A 19,321-nucleotide genomic window follows, 5' to 3' on the forward strand; every position below is an offset into this window, starting at 1 on the left:
CCTTGTTATGCCGATTGGTCTAACTAATGCCCCGCAGCTTTCATAGATCTTATGAATAGGGTATTTAAGGATTATTTAGACCAGTTTGTGATAGTTTTTATCGACGATATTCTCATTTATTCTCAGAGTAGCAGAGAACATGAGGAGCATTTGAAGATTGCTCTTCAAACACTAAGAGAAAAGAAGTTGTATGCAAAATTTAAGAAATTCGAGTTTTGGTTACAAAATATTTCTTTTTTGGGACACGTGGTATCAGCAAAAGGAATTTCAGTGGACCCAGCGAAGGTTGAGGCAGTGGTAAAATTGGCCAAGCCTAGTAATGTCAATGATGTACGAAGTTTCTTAGGCCTCGCTGGCTACTATAGAAGATTTATAGAAGGATTTTTAAGTATAGCAGCTCCGATGACAAAGTTGACAAGAAAGGATGAGAAGTTCCTATGGACAGATGAGTGTGAGGACAGCTTCCAAGAATTGAAGAAAAGATTAGTGAGGCACCAGTTCTTACAGTTCCTTCGGGAGATGGAGGATTTGTTATATACAACGATGCTTCACTAAAGGGTTTAGGTTGTGTTTTAATGCAGAATGGGAAAGTTATTTCATACGCTTCCTGACAACTGAAGAGTTATGAGCAGAATTACCCAACCCATGATCTAGAACTTGCAGCAGTGGTTTTTGCTTTGAAGATATGGAGACATTATCTTTATGGTGAAAAGTGAGAGATTTATACCGATCATAAGAGTCTGAAATATTTCTTCACACAGAAAGAACTGAACATGAGGCAACGGAGATGGTTGGAACTTCTAAAGGACTATGATTGCAATATTAACTACCATCCTGGTAAAGCAAACATCGTAGCAGATGCACTTAGTCGGAAGTCATCCTCTAGCACCCTGGCTACAATGTTTACTCCTCAGAAGCATATTCTACTAGACATGGAGCGAGCTGGCATTGAAGTAATCCAGGACACTCAAGCTAAGATGAATAGTTTGACACAAGGTTCAACATTGATAGATCAAATTAAGGTCGCCCAAGCAAGTGATACAGAATTGATGAAGATTAAAGAAGAAGTAGCAGAAGGTAAGAGACCTGATTTTCTAGGGTAAGATGATGGCACCTTGAGATTTAGGGGAAGATTATGTGTACCCAATGATAGAGTAATCAAAGATTTGATCTTAAGAGAAGCTTATCGTTCACTCTACACAGTTCATCCGGGGAGTACCAAGATGTATCGGGATCTAAAACAACACTATTGGTGGAGTGGGATGAAGCGAGAGATAGTGTCATATGTAGCACAGTGTCTGACATGTCAACAAGTCAAGGTAGAGCATCAGAGACCCTCAGGTACACTTCAGCCACTCCCTATTCCAGTGTGTACTTGGAATGAGATTGGGATGGACTTTGTTTTAGGGTTCCCGAAAGCGCTAGGAGGTCAAGATGCAGCATGGGTGATTGTTGATCGACTATCAAAATCAGCACATTTTATTCCTATTCAGATGACGTACTCCGTGGATAGACTGGCAGAATTGTACGTTAGAGAGATTGTCAGATTACATGGGAATCTGACAGATGGTCAATCAGAGAGGACAATTCAAATTCTAGAAGATATGCTTAGAGCGTGCGTGATGGAATTTAAGGGTAGTTGGATTAAGTATCTACCCCTTATTGAGTTTGCATATAATAACAATTACCAGGAAAGTATTCAAGCAGCGTCGTATGAAGTTCTCTATGGACGTAAATGCAGGTCGCCCCTCTACTCGTCTTTTCCTTTCTCTCTCATTTGCATTTATCCACGGTTATTTAGTTGGAAATTGTCTACTTAACTGCAATCATCTTCCTACTATATTCCCTTGCAGCTTCAGAATTTGGTGATGGAACTCGGAATGTTTTCTGAGTTATAATACTGCATTGTGATATTTATTTGAAGTAAAAAATCATTCGGAGATATTTTGACTGGCAGGCTGCTACTTTTTCAGCTTTCTATGTTATTTGGAGAGTTGAAACCCTTTCTGTAGTCTGAATTGGTTTGTATAGCTTACGTGGTTGACAGTCAGTTGCGAGTCTATTTTATGTTGGGGGCGTAGACAGTTTTGGAGCTCCTCACATCAAACATGGGTCTGGGATAGGGCGTTACTGGCATACAGCGGGTGTCAATGAGATTGGGTACACACCATAGCAAAGACCTCTCACCAATTAGACGCCAAATACCCTACATAATTGTTTTTCTTGGGTAGTTCTTACTTGCAGCATGTTAAAATATTGAATTATCCAATTTATATGACAGGTTGAGCCTGTAAACATCTCATATATATTGTCTTTATCTGAGTAAATATATGGAAAACCGAATCCACGCTGTTTCAGGTTGGCAGCCACTATCACTTTATTGAGGTGAATCCCTACTTGATTTTGGTCGACGGAAAGCATATTGCATGCGCCTAAACATACCAGCAGGGACAGCTACACGATTCGAGGTTGAACTTGCAGCCTTCATTGATATAATTTTTTTTAAGTATTTGCTATTATCCAAGAAAATACAGCAAAAACTTCTGGGGTAGTTTTTCTCCTGTACATTAATATTCTGCCTATATTTTTGGCTTTTTATGACCTTCATATGTAAGAAATTTTTTCCCTAGCAAAATATTTCTTGTTTTTTTAAACCATATTGTAATTGAATACTGTTTTATTTTTCCCTTATTACATCAACGTGTTCAGACATGTTCTGCTATTTGACTATTTGACTCTATGCATTCTTAGTACTACAAACGTTTTGTTTGGCCAGCCTGGGGAAACTAAAAGTGTCATACTTGTAAGCATTGGAGGTAAGAAAGTGATCAGAGGAGGAAATGGCATTGCTGATGGTCCAGTTGATCGTGCTAAATTTAGAGAAGTCATGGGAGCTTTAAACTTGAGAGGTTTTGGGAATCTGGAAGAAAATAATGCTAGGTTAGGCGTTCTGTTGGGCAATTGTGTGCTGCTTGTTTCACTGTATTTTGTGATATCAATTGGATTGGTTGAATAAGTAAATTGTTCCATTTAATGATAAGGATAAATGCAAAAGCCTTACCTCAAACTGAATTTGCAGTGAAGGCTTACTGGAGAACATTCCGCTTTCACCAAAATAATCTCTCGTGAGGAATATGTCAACAAGTATGGCCCTACCACTGGTGACAAAATTAAGCTTGGTGATACAAACCTGTATGCTGAAATTGAAAGAGATTTTGCCATTTATGGTGATGAATGTGTCTTTGGAGGTGGGAAGGTTATAAGAGATGGAATGGTACAGTCATGTGTTGATTCTTTGGATACAGTTATTACAAATGCTGTGATAATTGATTGTAGTGGAATTTTTAAGGCCGATATTGGGATCAAGGATGGTTTTATTGTTTCCCTTGGGAAAGCAGGCAATCCAGACATCATGGATGGTGTGTTTTCAAATATTATCATCGGGGTAAATGCCATACTCACAGTGCAGATAGTATTGATGGTTCAATTACCCACCATTTTAATTGCACATACTCATCCCTTTTCAATAATAAGGTTAACACTGAGGTTATTGCGGGAGAAGGAATGATTGTAACGGCGGGAGCCATAGACTGTCATGTCCACTTCATATGCCCTCAATTGGCATATGAAGCTATATCAAGTGGTGAGCTACCCAACTGGAAATACTTTTTTGTGAAACATCAATATTTAACTACTGATATGTGTCTATGCTTTCATAAAATTGGTGGCATGTTAAATATAGATGACAAAAGTATTGAAGCTCAATCATCTTGTTATGCTTATGTTATATCTGGACAGCATAGATGCCTTTTCGATTCCATAGTATCAAACTTAATTAATAACTTGAAGCGAATCAGACTCAAATATTTTTGGGCTGGTTGCATGTTATCATTCATTACTGCTTGACATGCTTGTATGTATGAAGTACATTTTTTTTGGTGCCTAGAGTTCAGCTGTCTGTCCCTTAGCAATCTGAGTAACCTCTGGATCTAAAAGAAAATTACTGAAACAATCATCGATCTCTCCGTAATTTTTACTTCATTTTTCTAATATCACAAATGAAGTTAATGCTGCAATCAACTGACGAGATGCCTCTAAATTTTGGTTTTACGGGAAAAGTATGCTCAATTTGTTATAGGTTTCATAAATTTGTCTCTGCTTTTTCCCCCTTTGCACATTTAAGGAAGACCTTTTACTAGTCATTATGTATATGAATGGGCAGCGCAAACTTTGAATTCTAAAATCTTTTCCTGCTTAGTGCTTCCCCCGGGGTTTCTTCTTTTTTCTTCTATCCCTATCGATTTCTTCTACTTTTCTTCTGTTATTATCTTTGGTTTTCAGGGGAACAGTGCAAAACCTGATGAACTACATGAAATAATTAGAGCCGGGGCAATGGGACTGAAGCTGCATGAGGACTGGGGAACTACTCCTGCCGCAATAGACAATGCTTTGAATGTTGCAGAACATTATGACATCCAGGCACTTTTTACGTTTTGAATATTTCTTTTGCATTTATGTAAACCATTTTGAGTTTCAACATCACTCCCCAAATTTTTTCATCTGTTTTTTGGACAGGTTAATATCCACACGGACACCTTGAATGAATCGGGTTTTGTTGAACATTCTATTGCTGCATTTAAAGGAAGAACTATTCATACCTACCACAGGTACAATTTGCATGCTGCTTGCAATATCAACCAGAAAAAAGAAAATTGCATGTGCATACTTGTGGCATTTGTTTTCAGTCTTCTAAGTTAGATTTTGTGTAAAAAATGATGATAAATAAGAATAAGAATAGGTTTATAAAATTCTTATGCGCGAAAGCCACAGCAACATAGCCGACCATTTATTTGGGCTAAGAAGCCGCTACTCAGATAATTCTGCAGCCTCTCCAAGTTGTTCTTGGAGTTCAAGCTAGCTGGATTTGTGGAATTTTCTTGGCCACCTTTTTGCCTCATGACAATCTTTTGCCTTAGAAGACGTTGGTTTCTTGACATTAGTGGGCTAGTTACCACCAGTGTAACACCCAGCCTAGCCTAGTCAAGCCCGTTTTACAAAAATTTTGAGTTTATAGGTAAGAAAAGTCCACTTCGAATTTACAAGTATTTTTTTTTTTTTTTAATTTGAGTCAGGGCATATAATTCACAGAAAAAGTCTAAGCCCGTGTTACCTTATTTTTCCACATACTGCCCGGTTTCATGTCTATTTTATTCCTTTGCATGCACGCCACTTTCTCTCATCTCTAGGATTTTTTTATCAGTTTCTTTCCATATATATGCGTTACTCACTTCACGCACACGGCACAACCCCTCAAGCACGTAGTGCTCATCTCCAACCTAAGCTAGAGTGCCGCCGCCTCAGTTTCAGTGAAGCAACACCTTCTCCACGTTGCTGCAGCTAGCCTTCTGCACCTCCACAAACCACCCCAAAGTGCCGAGATCCTCCACAACGCTGCCTTTCACCACTGCACGCGAGAAACCACTCAACCCGCAAGCCTCCACGTTCAACCACTGTGGGAGAACAGCAGCCACTTCAGTTTTTCTCCATTTTCTCTCAGTTTCTCACTGCCGCCGCACCACCAGATTAACCTTCTCGGACCCTTTCCTCCACCCCATGGCGCAACAGCCCGAGCAACGTGACGAGACCTCCCTCGAAGGACAGAAGTCACCTTCCCACTGCCCAACTCCATGCTCGTGTCCCTCCGTTGTCAGCCAAAACAGTTTGCTTGGCCATCATATACACCTCTATTTTTATTTCTAAAAACATAGCATTGCCAAAGGAAACAAGACCCCACTTATCTCCAATGACAGCCACCGTTCTCGATGGAAATGACCACAACCCGGCCCTTGCTACGCCCCGCACCATAGGACTGCACTGCCTCCGCTTCTAACCACCACCCTCCCTCTCGGTAACATCTATCCCGCATGTCGTGGCCCTCGCTCTCTCACTCTCTGTTTTCTCTTTCTCTCGTGCTTAGCCCAGCTTAACGGCATATCCGCCGCACACCTGCTCTCCAGCCGCGTCACCACTGTCTACCCAGTCCAGCCGTCGCACGCTATCGTGTGGTTTCTCCTTGAGTAAGCCCCTGCTACCGAGCATGTTTTAGTCTTCTTTAGTGTCTGTTAAAGTTTACTAAAAGGGAAACATTATATATTAGATATATCAGTTAAGAAGAAGAGTCTGTTTTTACCTTCCTACCTTTTTATTTTCTAAAACACGCTTAAAATTTTGGAAAGGCTTGTAATGGACTACAAGACTTATACTGATGGGCTTAGTGTTATCTGATTGATTGATGTTTAAATCTAGTAAGCTGTGTTTTTTTAGTGGGTTGGGCTTTAAGATTAATTAGACACACATTATTGTGATAGACTTGTGTGTGTGTGTGTGTGTGTGTTTTTTTTTTTATTAGACTTGATTTTATTATGTTTTATAAACTATTTTAATAATTTTATTGCGCCGAGATTTTCTTTATCAAGCTAAAGTTTCACTGTTATAAATATAAGAAATTGGACTCAAAATTTTTATAATTATATTATCTGCTATTAGATTTTATAGTTACACTTCAATAGTAAATAAATTAGATTTTTAATATTTTAGTCGAAGTTATTAAATGGACATTGATGATTTTAGAAAGTGATGATATATTTTGAGGTTATGAAATTTTAGATTTTGAGGAATTAAATAGGTTATTTTAGAAGCTTAGGCTTAAATATCGAAATACGTGATTGATTGAAAATTTACTTGAATTACATGATTATTTTATAGGTGAAGATTAATTATTGTTCGGCATTTTTTAAGAAAATTCTAAAAAATCTAAAAAATCTAAGAAATCCAGGTAAGCGAGGTTCCTATACTAGACTTTGCATAAAAATAAAATAAGCTAAGGTTGATTTTTTAGAAGTATGCATATTTTGTTATGAAAAAAAAATTTGAACTACCTCAATTATTTGTTCTTCATTACTCATGAGATTCTGTTTAAGAATAAAATATTTTTCTGACATGACTGGTGTAGACATGAGCTTATTTTTTACATTTTATTTCTGAACTGTGCAAAAGAGAGCGAATATGTAATTTTGTACATAAATTATGTTTTTGTGATATGATTTTGTTCTATTCTAAAGATGTTTTGTACTCTGATATGATATGATATAATTTCTCAAAACCTCTGGCATAACATTCTGTTTTTATTTTTGTTTTGTTCTGACCTTACCACGGGTGTAAAAATGTGGCATCTGTTCGGGTTGGTACCAACTTTTCTGTTTATGGTACACCCACTTTGAAAACAAAGTGATTTTCTGCGTGGTCTTTCCTATGTACACACTCGGGACTCTGAGAATGAATAAAGGGAGGATTCACATTTTGTTTCTGCTCAGTTAGCTACCGTGGTTTGCACAACCCTACCACAGGGGTTAAACATAGTCTATATTCTGATATGATAAAATAAGATGAATATGTTCAGTTATGCTCTGCCAAATAAAATTTTGCATAAGAATGTTTTCTAGAAGTTTCGCTCTTATATTTTTGGTAATATGTTATTATTTTCCATTCTGAAAACAAGTATTCTGATTCTGCATTTTGAAAGAAAATATTTTATTCAACATTCTGAATTTTGATAAATGCTCATGTTTACACACTAGTATATATTTTCTGCTTACTGAGTTGTTGATAACTCACCCATTATCTCCAAATATTTTTCAGATATTTTTTATGGTTCAGCTAGAGAGTAAGAGTATGAAGTTTTAGCAATGTGTGATGATCGTAGTAGAATAAGTGTCTAAGAATATAAGTGCTTATTTGAGAGTCGTAGTTAGCAAATTGATTTATTTTCGGTTATTTTGATTTGATGAGTTAATGATATTTTCGAGTCTTTAGATAATTTTTAATTTATGTTATTGAGAATTTCTTTGTTGTCCCTATGAAAGAACATAGTTATTTGGACTGAGTAAATGAATTAATATTTTATAAAATTTTTTAAATTTTATAATTGTGATATTATAGTTAATATTAAATATTAAGAGCTAACTTTCCATACCTTCAAAATCGGAGCGTTACAACCAGTGGTGTAGCATTATAGCTCTTTATGCAAGGCATTAAATGCATTTTTTGGTCAATGTCTCGTCTTTTTTTTTTTTTTTTGTGGCTGTTGCATACGGTAATTTAGTTCTTCAGGAGCAACATGACTGAGGCTCCTTTTCCTCACACCATGGGTAAAGTTTCGCCTGGTCTATATATACGCGTCGGCACTTTCTAAACATAGAGAGAAGAAAATAGATGGACTAAGTTAATTAGTGTTAACAGATAGCTATCTTTATGAGTGACTGAGTTGTTGTGTATTGGGTTTTGGATTAGGTGTTTGCCACTGCCTTTTATATTGTGTCCTTGTCAGAAAAATGGTTTCCTGACTGTCTTCAATGTAGACTTACTCTATGTCCTTATATGTTATTGACTTTTTTCGTCCTCCCTCTCCTTTATTGTTAGCCAACTAAAATGTTACTTTTGCATAGTGATATCAAAGCCGTCAATGTTTTGTATTTGTTTATTGAGGAATTAATTTCCGTGATACCCCTTGATGGGAATTTTACTTAAAAGTGGCTTTGACATCTTACCCTTTTTGGTCATACGGGAGTACTTTCTCACCCTTTCCATAGTTCAGATTTTCACATATTGCTTCCTATCCTTCCTAAGCTTCAGGTTGTCATGACTGATAACTATGACTGATTGCAGCATTTTAGGTGATTTTAATTCTCTCTCTTGTTGATAGGAGGCGAGAAGTTCATCTACTTTTTACTTTTTGCCTTATTTTCAACCTTTCCAACTTTTGATGGTTGTCCTACTTCCTTGATTCTTTGGGACAGTGAAGGTGCTGGTGGAGGTCATGCTCCAGATATCATTAAAGTATGTGGTGTAAAACATGTCCTGCCATCATCTACGAACCCCACACGGCCTTTTTCTTTCAACACTATAGATGAGCATCTTGACATGCTGGTATGCAAAAATAATGGAAATAATGATACAGTGTGCAACCTGAATGTCCAGTTATCAATTGGGTTTTAATACATACAGATGGTCTGCCATCACCTCGAAAAAGATATTCCAGAAGACGTTGCTTTTGCTGAATCAAGGATAAGGGCTGAAACAATTGCTGCAGAGGATATTTTGCATGATATGGGGGCAATTAGCATCATTGCTTCCGATGCACAAGCTATGGGTCGCATTGGAGAGGTTAATAATTCCTTTTCTTTTTACTCTTTTCATTCCCTCGCAGAGGTTTTTGTAGGAATAATTCTGTTAGTATTTGCAATGATGTTCTGAACTTGTCTGATAAAACAGTCAAACCAAACATTAGAACATCGTGAGACCTGGTAGCTTAGTTGATACTGTGGATTTCAAGTTATTATGATTGATAAGATACATTCACTGTTTTTAAAGGTAACTAAGAAAAATCATCTTCCAATGTATGGAGACAGGCTCTGGGTGCTGATACAGCCACTCAACATGACTCTGGCAAACGTACAACACAAATCCTACTGAGGATGTAGGACAGGGTCACCTCATGATAAATGAAGTGCTTGTTGCCAAGCTTTAATGTTGACAAGTTATGATCTTATATTAAGTTTGCAACTTAACAATGGGATGTTAGCATTCTCTTGAGTGCACTCCAACAGATGAATTCTGCTTAACGTTTGTCCTATCAATCTTCCCTTAATTATTGTGGCTCATATTGTCTTTTTTATCCGTATGTTTATATATGACAGCATTAATAGTCTTCGTATCTGAAGAGGTCTTGCAAAATCTTTTGTTATCAGGTGATTAGCAGAACTTGGCAAACTGCCCACAAGATGAAGTTACAAAGAGGGTCGACTGACCCTAGTGGACCAGACAATGACAATCTTCGTATCAAGCGTTACATTGCTAAATACACAATAAATCCTGCCATAGCTAATGGGCTTTCTGAATATGTTGGCTCAGTTGAGGTATGCTAGTTCTAGTATCTAAGAGCTCAATACAATGTGGGCCAAATAAAACTATATGTATCACTTATCTTGTTCACTCATACACTTGGATTCAGTCTCGTTTGGTTTTTGATTAATTCATCAGTGGTTGGTTGGTTCCCCCCTAAACGTATCCAATATAGGAAGCCAACCCATTCACAGTAAGTTGATACCTAATCACAAAATCTGGATATAGTTGACTGTAGTCAGTAATTCTGTCAAATCGTGACATTGCAGTTGACTTGAAGATGGGATCCAGTGGGTTCTGGATGATCTATCAAAAGTTCTAACATTGTTCTTATATTAATATGAAGTGTATCAATTTTTCCCCTTTTCCTAGTAACATTTGTTTCTCCAGGTGGGAAAGTTGGCCGATCTTGTTCTGTGGAAGCCATCCTTCTTTGGTGCAAAACCAGAAATGATAGTAAAAGGTGGTGCAGTTGCGTGGGCTAATATGGGCGATCCAAACGCAAGCATTCCCACACCTGAACCGGTAAAGTTTCCTTTGACTTCTATATTCTGGAGCATGTTATACGACAGATTGATGAGCATGGTTTATCCACATCGAGCAATTGTTTTGAATTTATGATATTATAAAATGTTGACTACATCAATGGAAATTACATCCCACAGTTTGAAATCGTCTCATTGTTGGGTTGGAACATTGACCTGCAACTTGATAATAAATCTGACTCAGAGGTGCCGGTTGTGCCCAACTTTGATGCATGAACTAATTAAAACTTAAGACATAAGTGAACCTACTTAGAGAACTTCCAACCATTAAAAGGTCTCACATACTTTTGGATGGTTAGAAAAATTGCATTCGATTTTTTTTTTTGGGGGGGGGGGGGGGGAGGGGTGACTCAAAAGAAAGTTATAGATTGCATGAATGAAGAAAAATCTTATTCAGATTCTGACAGTAATCTCAGTGGTTCTGCTGAGATTAGAACAGAGAATTCAGGATAAATGGCATCAAGCTCATTTCTTACTGCGATAACGTTTTCAGGTAATGATGAGGCCCATGTTTGGAGCATTTGGGAAGGCTGGAAGTGCTCACTCCATTGCTTTTGTCAGCAAGGCATGAATCTCTACTTTGCCCTCTCCCCTCCCTCTCTCTTTTTTTCCCTCGCTTTCTTTCTTGTAATTAAGTTTGTGTTTGTTTTCCTTTCTTTTATCTCCTTTACAAACAGGCAGCTTTGAATATTGGAGTTAAAGCCGCATACGGACTCAACAAGAGAGTAGAAGCTGTGAGCAAGGTTAGGCAGCTAACCAAAGCTGACATGAAACTCAACAATGCTCTTCCAAACATCACGGTGGACCCAGAGACATACACGGTCACAGCTGATGGTGAGGTTCTTACCTGTGCTGCAGCCACCACCGTTCCTCTTTCTCGGAATTACTTCCTCTTTTAGGCATATTGGTAATATGTCAGAGCCTCTACCAGTTCATGTTTTGAAGTAGACTTTCCAAACTGAAATAAATGACGATGCGTCCAAAATGAACCGAAATAGCACTTTCCTAATAGACTCTTTGACTGGATGTCTACTCCACCTGAACTACTCCTCGCTCTTCCCTTGACCTTTAATTTTAATTCTTGCCCTTTTTATTTTGTAACTCTCTTTGTTTTTTTTTTTCCTCGCAACAAATCAATGAACACAAAATCTCTCCTTGAATGGACTTACGTGGATACAAATGATTTTGGGTTTAAAAGTTTTGCTAAGTAAAAAAATGTCGTGAACTTCTCATGGCTAGACTGTTTCGGGATTTAAAAAGATCCCAACATAAACTAGTATGTAAGAACATCGTTTTCTAACTTTTAACTTCAATCTTTACCTATTCTATAATTAAAAAACCAAAAAGACAAAGAAAAAGTCATCGAAACAACCATTACTCGATGCGTTGCAGGCGGGAGAAGGCTCCCCCAAATCCCAAACCCCCCCATAGGAGGTAACCTATGACAACACCTCTCTTTCTCTCGGGTACTGAAAAAGTTAGAGCGTTACGTTGCTCTAAAGTCTAAACCCAAAAAATATGCTTTTTCTAAACCCAAAAAATATGCATAAAAAGCAGAGGATTAAAGTTCTTCAAAACTGAAGAAATATACATGAGCAAGTAGAAGAGGAAAACTTCTTTTCCTGCATTTTCTCGGTGACCAAACAGATTATTGGTGTGAAATGTGCAAAAGAAATCTTACGGACAATATTGGTGTGAAATGTGAAACGGAAGAAAGTAAACTCTCTATCCCTCCATTACCCTCCGAATCTATATTTTTCATCACTCAAAAATTGGGAGGAATGGATTGCCATCAACTTAAGAGACATGACAGACGTCCTTAAGCTTGTGTAAAACCTTGCACAGGAAGAATATGTAATCAAGTACTCCGTTTAGTTTGACAGTTCTAAGATTTAACATCCCAATTTAATAATCTAGGTACCTGATTATTTTTCCAACCATTACTATTTCTGTAATTAGAGGCTGTACAGGTAATTTCAATAGTGATCTTGCATGGTCATGAGATGAAATATTTTATTATTAAAATATAATTTTTATTTTAAAATTTAAAAAATTAAAAAATTTATTATATTTTATATAAAAATTTAAAAAAATTATAATAATGAATTGAAATGAAATAAAATAATTTTATATATTAAACCGGTGCTTATCTTTTGAGGATGAAACGACAAAAGGATGAGTTGAAGTCAATGAATCATGCAAAAGAAACCAAAAAAGGAAAAGCACTAAATACTGACCATTTTTGTTTTTTTTTTTTTTTCAGCAAGATAATGAATTTGTGGTCCATTTAAACACGATGATAAGGATGAAGTAATATTTTCAGTACCTTTAGTATCTCTCTCAAAGCACAACGAGCAGGTACTTTTTTTTATCATGTATTTTTCCAGCTTCAGTTCACATAACTTGCTTGCAGTTCTAGTTCGAAGTAGTTTTGTTGCAATCCATCTACAATAGTTGTATTTTCCTTTCCTTAGATCTGTTATCTCTTTGCCAGTTTTTCCCCATCTATTGTAACTTCCCGATCTTAGATGTGATGTCTATTGCTTTTTTCAAACTTTTCATCATCAAAAGGCTAAAGCGGGTTACTCTATATACATAGTGACAGTAAAATCGAGGATAGACCTGTTTTGTGATGGTTTGATATACTGACGACACAAGAAGAAGCTTGGTGTGAACAGTATATTTTTCTCAACGTTAAACTCTGATTTTTTGGTCAGACGTGTATTGAACTCTTCTTCTCTAGCCTACACCTTGAGATCGATCTTCATTTGCCCCATTTGGACTCCAATCCTTAACGTCATCGGCAATCAGCGTCCTAAACATCCGCAATTCCTCCAGGTCAGGCTCTTACTCCAAAAAAGATTTCGATGTAAGATGATATCAATTGCTAATTTTAAATTTAATTGCTTATTGTTACTGGGGCTATGTCTTGGATTCTTGGATTTGACCGTGGCTTTATGCATTTGTCCCAACATCACGAATGCAGATGTTGTTGCATGTGTGCGTGTGAGAGAGAGAGAGAGAGAGGAGATGAATGAGACAAGAGTAAATTATATTGATTTCATCCATGAGCATCCGTTGGTCTTCAAAGAAGATCTGGAAAATGATGGGAACAAGGAAGCTGTTTGCTCGAGGTGCCAGGAACCAGTGTTGGGTCCCGGCTACAAATGCTCCGAATGCGACTTGCTACTTCATAAATCATGCCATGAACTACCCCCCGAAATACGCCACCACCGTTTGCACCCAAACCACACCCTTATTCTCAGAGCGCCATCAGAATCTAATACATGTGATGCCTGTTGCGAGAAATGCAGTAGACGCTTATTTTACCGTTGTGATAAGTGTGATTTTGACCTCGACATCAATTGCGTTTCCCGCTGGCGAAATAGCATCGATGAATGTCACCGACATGACTTCGTCCCCATGTTGAATCAGATCCAATTCATTTGCGAAGCCTGTGGTGAGGAAAGTAAGGACATCGCGTACCTATGTAGCATCTGTCGATTCTTGGTTCACCGTCGATGTGCTCGATATCCACGCACCATCAGTACAACTGTACATAATCACTCTCTCACTCTGACATGTTCTCTTCATCAAATGGTAGAGGAGAAGGACGACATATTCTGTAAACTTTGCCATAGAAAGGTAAAAACAAAGTACGGAGTTTATTATTGTCAAGATTGCAGGTATGCTGCCCACTTGCAATGCGCACGAGATGTTGAAGGTGAGTACTTGGACCTGAGTTCAACCATAGAATCTGATTTGGTCTCGGAGATCGAACATTTTAGTCATGAACACAAATTAATCATCAGTAAAAAGGAGCTCGAGGATGATAAGATTTGCGAGGGATGTATGCTTTCAATCTCGCCCCCGTTTTACAGCTGTGAGCAATGTAACTTCTTTCTGCACGGTAGCTGTACCATACTTCTTCCCAAGACGCAACTGCCCCTTTTTCACGAACACCCACTCACCCTCCTCTCACAGGCACCTTCCCCAAGTGGCATATTCCTATGTTTTGCTTGTGAACGTTTACAACATGGCTTCTGTTATAGATGCGACTTAAGCGATTACTATCAAATGGATATTCAATGCGCTTCTCTTCCGGAAACTCTAAAGCATGAAGGTCACCAACACTCCCTCTTCATAGGTTTGAATCGTGATCGAATAGTATGCAATGGCTGTTATAGTGAGTATCGTCCCCATCTCTTATTTGTATGCACCGAATGCGAGACGTTCGGCTTGTGTGTTAGATGCGCAACTCTTCCATATAGAGTTAGGTATGAATATGATTTACATGATTACTTGACACTCACGTATAGTGTTGAAGACGATTCTGGAGAATACTATTGTTTTATTTGCGAGGAAAGTAGAGACTCAAGGAAGTGGTTCTACTATTGTAAGGAATGCGACTTTGCTGCACATCCCGATTGTGTTATTGGCAAGTATTCGCGCATAAAGTTTGGAAGAACCTTCACATGTCGTCAACATGAACATCCTGTCACTATTGTCCAGAAGAACGAGTACTCTGCTCCGTGTGATACTTGTGGCACCACTTTTGATGGCTTGGCTGTAGCATGTATTCAATGCAAATTCATTTCCCACTTAATTGTCTATTGGACGCTCCCAGAGAGTATTTGTGCCCCGCAAGATTATAAAGAAATATGCTTCAATAACATTATAAAGAAATAATGTCATATGGAATTTTTATGTATTGTGTAGACTGCACATGAGCATTTATCGCTGTTTATATCTCTTTGAATTGATGCATTTACTTAAACGTGAAAAAAAATATATAGTTGATGAGAACTGCGATTGGAAACACTACCCAACTAAAAAAGGAAATTCTATAATGGTCAAGGAGAGGCAGAAAATTGAGATTGCACTAGCTAGGTGGCTGTAATTGTTGGTACAATCTGTAAGTGGGAGAGTTTCATTGTATAAGTTCTATTTTATATATATTTGAGTTTTGGCCTATTTATATTAACACGCTACTTATTATTATGGGACTCACAGTAGTTTTTAGAAAAAAGTCCAAATATCAATAATTTTTTAGAATAGTTATTAGTTGATGTGAAATACTTAAGGTCTGTTTGGAATTGCATTAGGAGTTTAAAAAAATGTTTAAATAATCTTAAAAACTTTAGAGTGAAAAAATTAGATTATTTGAATGTTATATATTAAAATGCTTTTTAATCTCTAATAAGTTAAAAAATACATTTGAAGAAAAACATCATTTTTGTATTTTTTTTAAACGTATTTTTTCGGATAATGCGGAACGTAATTTGAGTTTTAAAAAGACAGTCAATAGGCTGTAAAAATACTCATACAATTTTAAGAAATTGTAATTTTTAAACTTTTAATAATATGATCATAATCTTTAAAAAATTAAATGATTGTCTTTTCAATATTAAAAGATATTTTTTTTAATTTGTTTACAAACAAATGTATCGTGTTTGAAAATATGGCAAACACATGGTTACTAATTAGTAAATAGATTTTTAATAGTAAAACTTTTTACTTCAACTATAAGTTATTAGCCCTGAACCTATATATTTGAATAGAGTTTTACTATATATTTATATACACACTTGTTGCACTGAGCTCGTTTGCATTCAAAACTCATTTCAACTTATCTTAATTCATCTCATCTCATCATTACAATTTTTTCAAATTTTCACATAAAATATAATAAATAATTTAATTTTTATTCTACTTTTTACAAACCATCTCAATCTATTTGAACTCATCTATAAATCCAAACAACTCCAAATCACATACAGTATATAAGGTTTTTTACTCTAGTGAGAGAATGCATGGATCGATAAGAGATGATCGTAGTGACATATATTTTTTTCGAATTTTGGATTTTCCAGAATGAAAGATAGGTTTTTTTTCAACGTGAAAATGATAAGAATAAGATTAAAAAACTACAATAATAATAGCAAATACTAAAATTAGCATATCAACTGATCATCACCGGAAGAACACAATAAATAAACGTTGACTACAAAGAAAAAGTGCCATATTATTCCACCTGCCACTACGTACCCATGCGCACGTACCACTAGATTTACCATCTTGCATCATCATCTAATTAAGGTGGTTGATAATTATTATCTTTTTTTCTTTTGTAATTTGGGAGTATTAATTTGTCTTCTTCTTTGTGGAATCCATTACATGTCGAACGACTTCACTTCCTAATTAGTTCTTTGATCATCTATCTTAAAGTTGGCTTTTGGGCGTCAAGATGGTCGCCGGCGAGGTATGTTGACAGTTCCACTTCAAAATTTGTTCCGACTAAAGTTGCCCTTGTTTCGTCATGAATTCTATTTATTTATTTTTTAGCATTATCCTACTCATTTTCCATTTGATTAGCTTTTTTTTATATTCGATAAAAGAAAAAGAGAAATTCTATTAATCAGTCGCTGTTTATTTTTAAAATTCATATTTATTTTTATAGGATGTATTAATTTTTTTTTATAGAATATGAGATGCGGAGTAATAAATAGTAATTGATGAATTTTTTTTTTTTTTTTTAAAAAAAAAACTTTTTCAATGGCCCTAGAGTTTTGAAAAAGTTAAAAGTTCGGTAACAAAAACAGGGGAAAAAACGACAAAATACAAATAAAAACAATTGTAATTTGTTACCCTTTAATTAATTAATAGATATTTTAAACTTTATATTCCAATTGTAAAGTGTAAAACATCTCTAAGTTTAGAAAATGTACAGCCTATTTGCATTTGGATTGAAAGATTAATTTTTTACATTAAATAAACGATATTGATTCCATTTTTTGGACATTGCAATTACCAATGGTCGGAGGCCTAAAAAAGGAGAATAAGTTAACAATAAGGTCTCGTCTAATTATGCAAATTATTTTATCTCATCTTATATCATCATTATAATTTTTTAAAATTTTTACATAAAATATAATAAATAATTTAATTTTTTCGAATCTTAAAATAAAATTATATTAAAAAATTATATTTAAGTTTCAACTCATCTTTAAACAAAACAAAAGTTAAATGAAGTAAATGAGATTAATATATATTTATGCGCTTTGGTTACGTTTACAAGAGGTTCCATTTGCATGGGAGTTATAGAAAGAAGTGAAATCTTAATAATGCTAATTTAAAAAATAGAAATAAAAATAGCAACACAAATTAGATCCCAAAAATTCGGTACACCGACATTTCAATTCTGGCTTCGTCCCCAGAGTTACTGTGCCAACCTTTTTTTTTAAAGCGTCACGTGCTCTTGAGTATGTTGTGATGACTTTGCCTCGCGTCAAAATCGATCTTGCCATTGATGCCAGCTGTCAGATAACACCCCTTACATTATTTATATGATGAATCATATTTGTTTTTTTTTTTTCTTTTATAGATTTTAATTTTTTAAAAAGTGCATGCTAGACCAAACGTTTTAGAACTGTAGAAAAAAATAATATGATTTGGTAACAGGAAGGGACGAGAAGGCAATAATTGAGATGAGTAGGCAATAACTGTGAATAAAGTTTTGCTATTTATTATTTTCATAAATTATTATTACATATATATTTTTTAAAAAAAAATTATTTTTGATATTACTCCCTTTAAATTTATTAAATTCTTATACTCATTATTTATATACTACAATTTGATAAGAAAAAAATATAAAAAAATATAATGTGCAGTATATAAAGATGATAAATAAAATTTTTCTTACGAATATATTGAAAAAAATTCTGGTGCGCTATAAAATAATAAATCTTCAACAAAGCGTGAAATCATTGCTCCTACCGGACAAGAGAAATCGAAAGATGAAACCACGAAGGAGGATGAGTCCCCCATATAAAGAACATGGCCATCTTCCATTGGCTCATACCTCTTGAACATGCTTAGATATGTCTTGTTGAGGCTCATGTCCTTACAGAATATCTTGTTGCTCCTAAATCAATTCACCAAGAATTATTTCCTTCAAGAGTATTGATCTTAGAGATTATAGCCTTAAAATTTTCTTCAGAACTAAAGTCTCTGTCTTTTCTTTTTAATAAAACGACATTCTTTTTTGTAATGTTTTTGTTTGTCACAATAAAAGTAACTTATTATCAAATTTTTTTGATTCTCATTTTAGAAGTGATTTGTTTTCTTCTAAAATTATTCTCTCTTTCGGTTTTCATAACTGGATTTATTAGATTGTTTTGGTTTCTGGGTCTTTTCTTCTTCTACCATGTATATGTTAGAAGTCAAAAAGTCATACTTTTCATTAATATCTTTAAGCCTTATCTCTTATTCTATATAAAGATGTTGGCCTAATTCTTTTAGAAACATTTCTACAGATTCATCTATTTTTATCCCATATTGAAAGAATTGATTAAAAATATGCATAATGTCATGAATTATTCAACAATAAGTCTAGAATCTACCACAGCATAATTGAAAACCTGAAATCACTGCTCCCACCAGACAAGAGGACTCAGTAGCAGTGTCGTAGGTGGTAGGAATAGGATAATGTGTGGATGTCAGATATCCCACGTGATGGATTTTTGTCATTTGCACAAGTTTCCCCATCCAATTGGTTTTCATTTCAAGACAAAGACACCCCACCACTCGGACTCCTCCCTCTTTCTTTTCTTTTTCTCATCTTTAAGAACACATTTTACCTCTGCGCTCATTAGATATTTCTTTTTCTCTTTTGCACATGGTAGTTGACTTTAACCTTTGCAACTTGCAACTTGCAACTTGCAACCAAAGCTATTACTATTTTCACATCTCACGCGCTTTTTTTTTATTATTATTATTGATAATATAAGATTTTAATTTATAAAAAAATTAAA

At 35.6% G+C, this 19,321-nt stretch overlaps 2 protein-coding genes across 2 annotated transcripts; both read left to right on the forward strand.

Annotated features, from left to right (window-relative positions):
- The first annotated feature begins 773 nt into the window (after positions 1–773).
- On the forward strand, positions 774–11,531 carry LOC121255006 (urease-like). The gene is given in 17 exon segments (XM_041155305.1): positions 774–1,077; positions 1,408–1,731; positions 1,854–1,882; positions 2,359–2,398; positions 2,401–2,468; positions 2,777–2,952; positions 3,085–3,445; positions 3,535–3,822; positions 4,050–4,118; positions 4,342–4,479; positions 4,576–4,667; positions 8,856–8,985; positions 9,064–9,222; positions 9,807–9,974; positions 10,351–10,485; positions 10,999–11,070; positions 11,183–11,531. Coding segments are annotated over 17 exon segments (2,775 nt in total). The 3' UTR covers positions 11,405–11,531.
- Positions 11,532–11,946: 415 nt separating this feature from the next.
- On the forward strand, positions 11,947–15,305 carry LOC121255007. The gene is made up of 4 exons (XM_041155306.1): positions 11,947–11,982; positions 12,838–12,863; positions 13,223–13,343; positions 14,112–15,305. The coding sequence occupies exons 1-4, from the start codon at positions 11,947–11,949 to the stop codon at positions 15,192–15,194; spliced, it is 1,266 nt and encodes a 421-aa protein (XP_041011240.1). The 3' UTR covers positions 15,195–15,305.
- Positions 15,306–19,321: the final 4,016 nt, after the last annotated feature.

This window comes from Juglans microcarpa x Juglans regia, chromosome 3D (assembly GCF_004785595.1).
Source record: "Juglans microcarpa x Juglans regia isolate MS1-56 chromosome 3D, Jm3101_v1.0, whole genome shotgun sequence".
In the NCBI taxonomy this organism is placed as follows: Eukaryota; Viridiplantae; Streptophyta; class Magnoliopsida; order Fagales; family Juglandaceae; genus Juglans; species Juglans microcarpa x Juglans regia.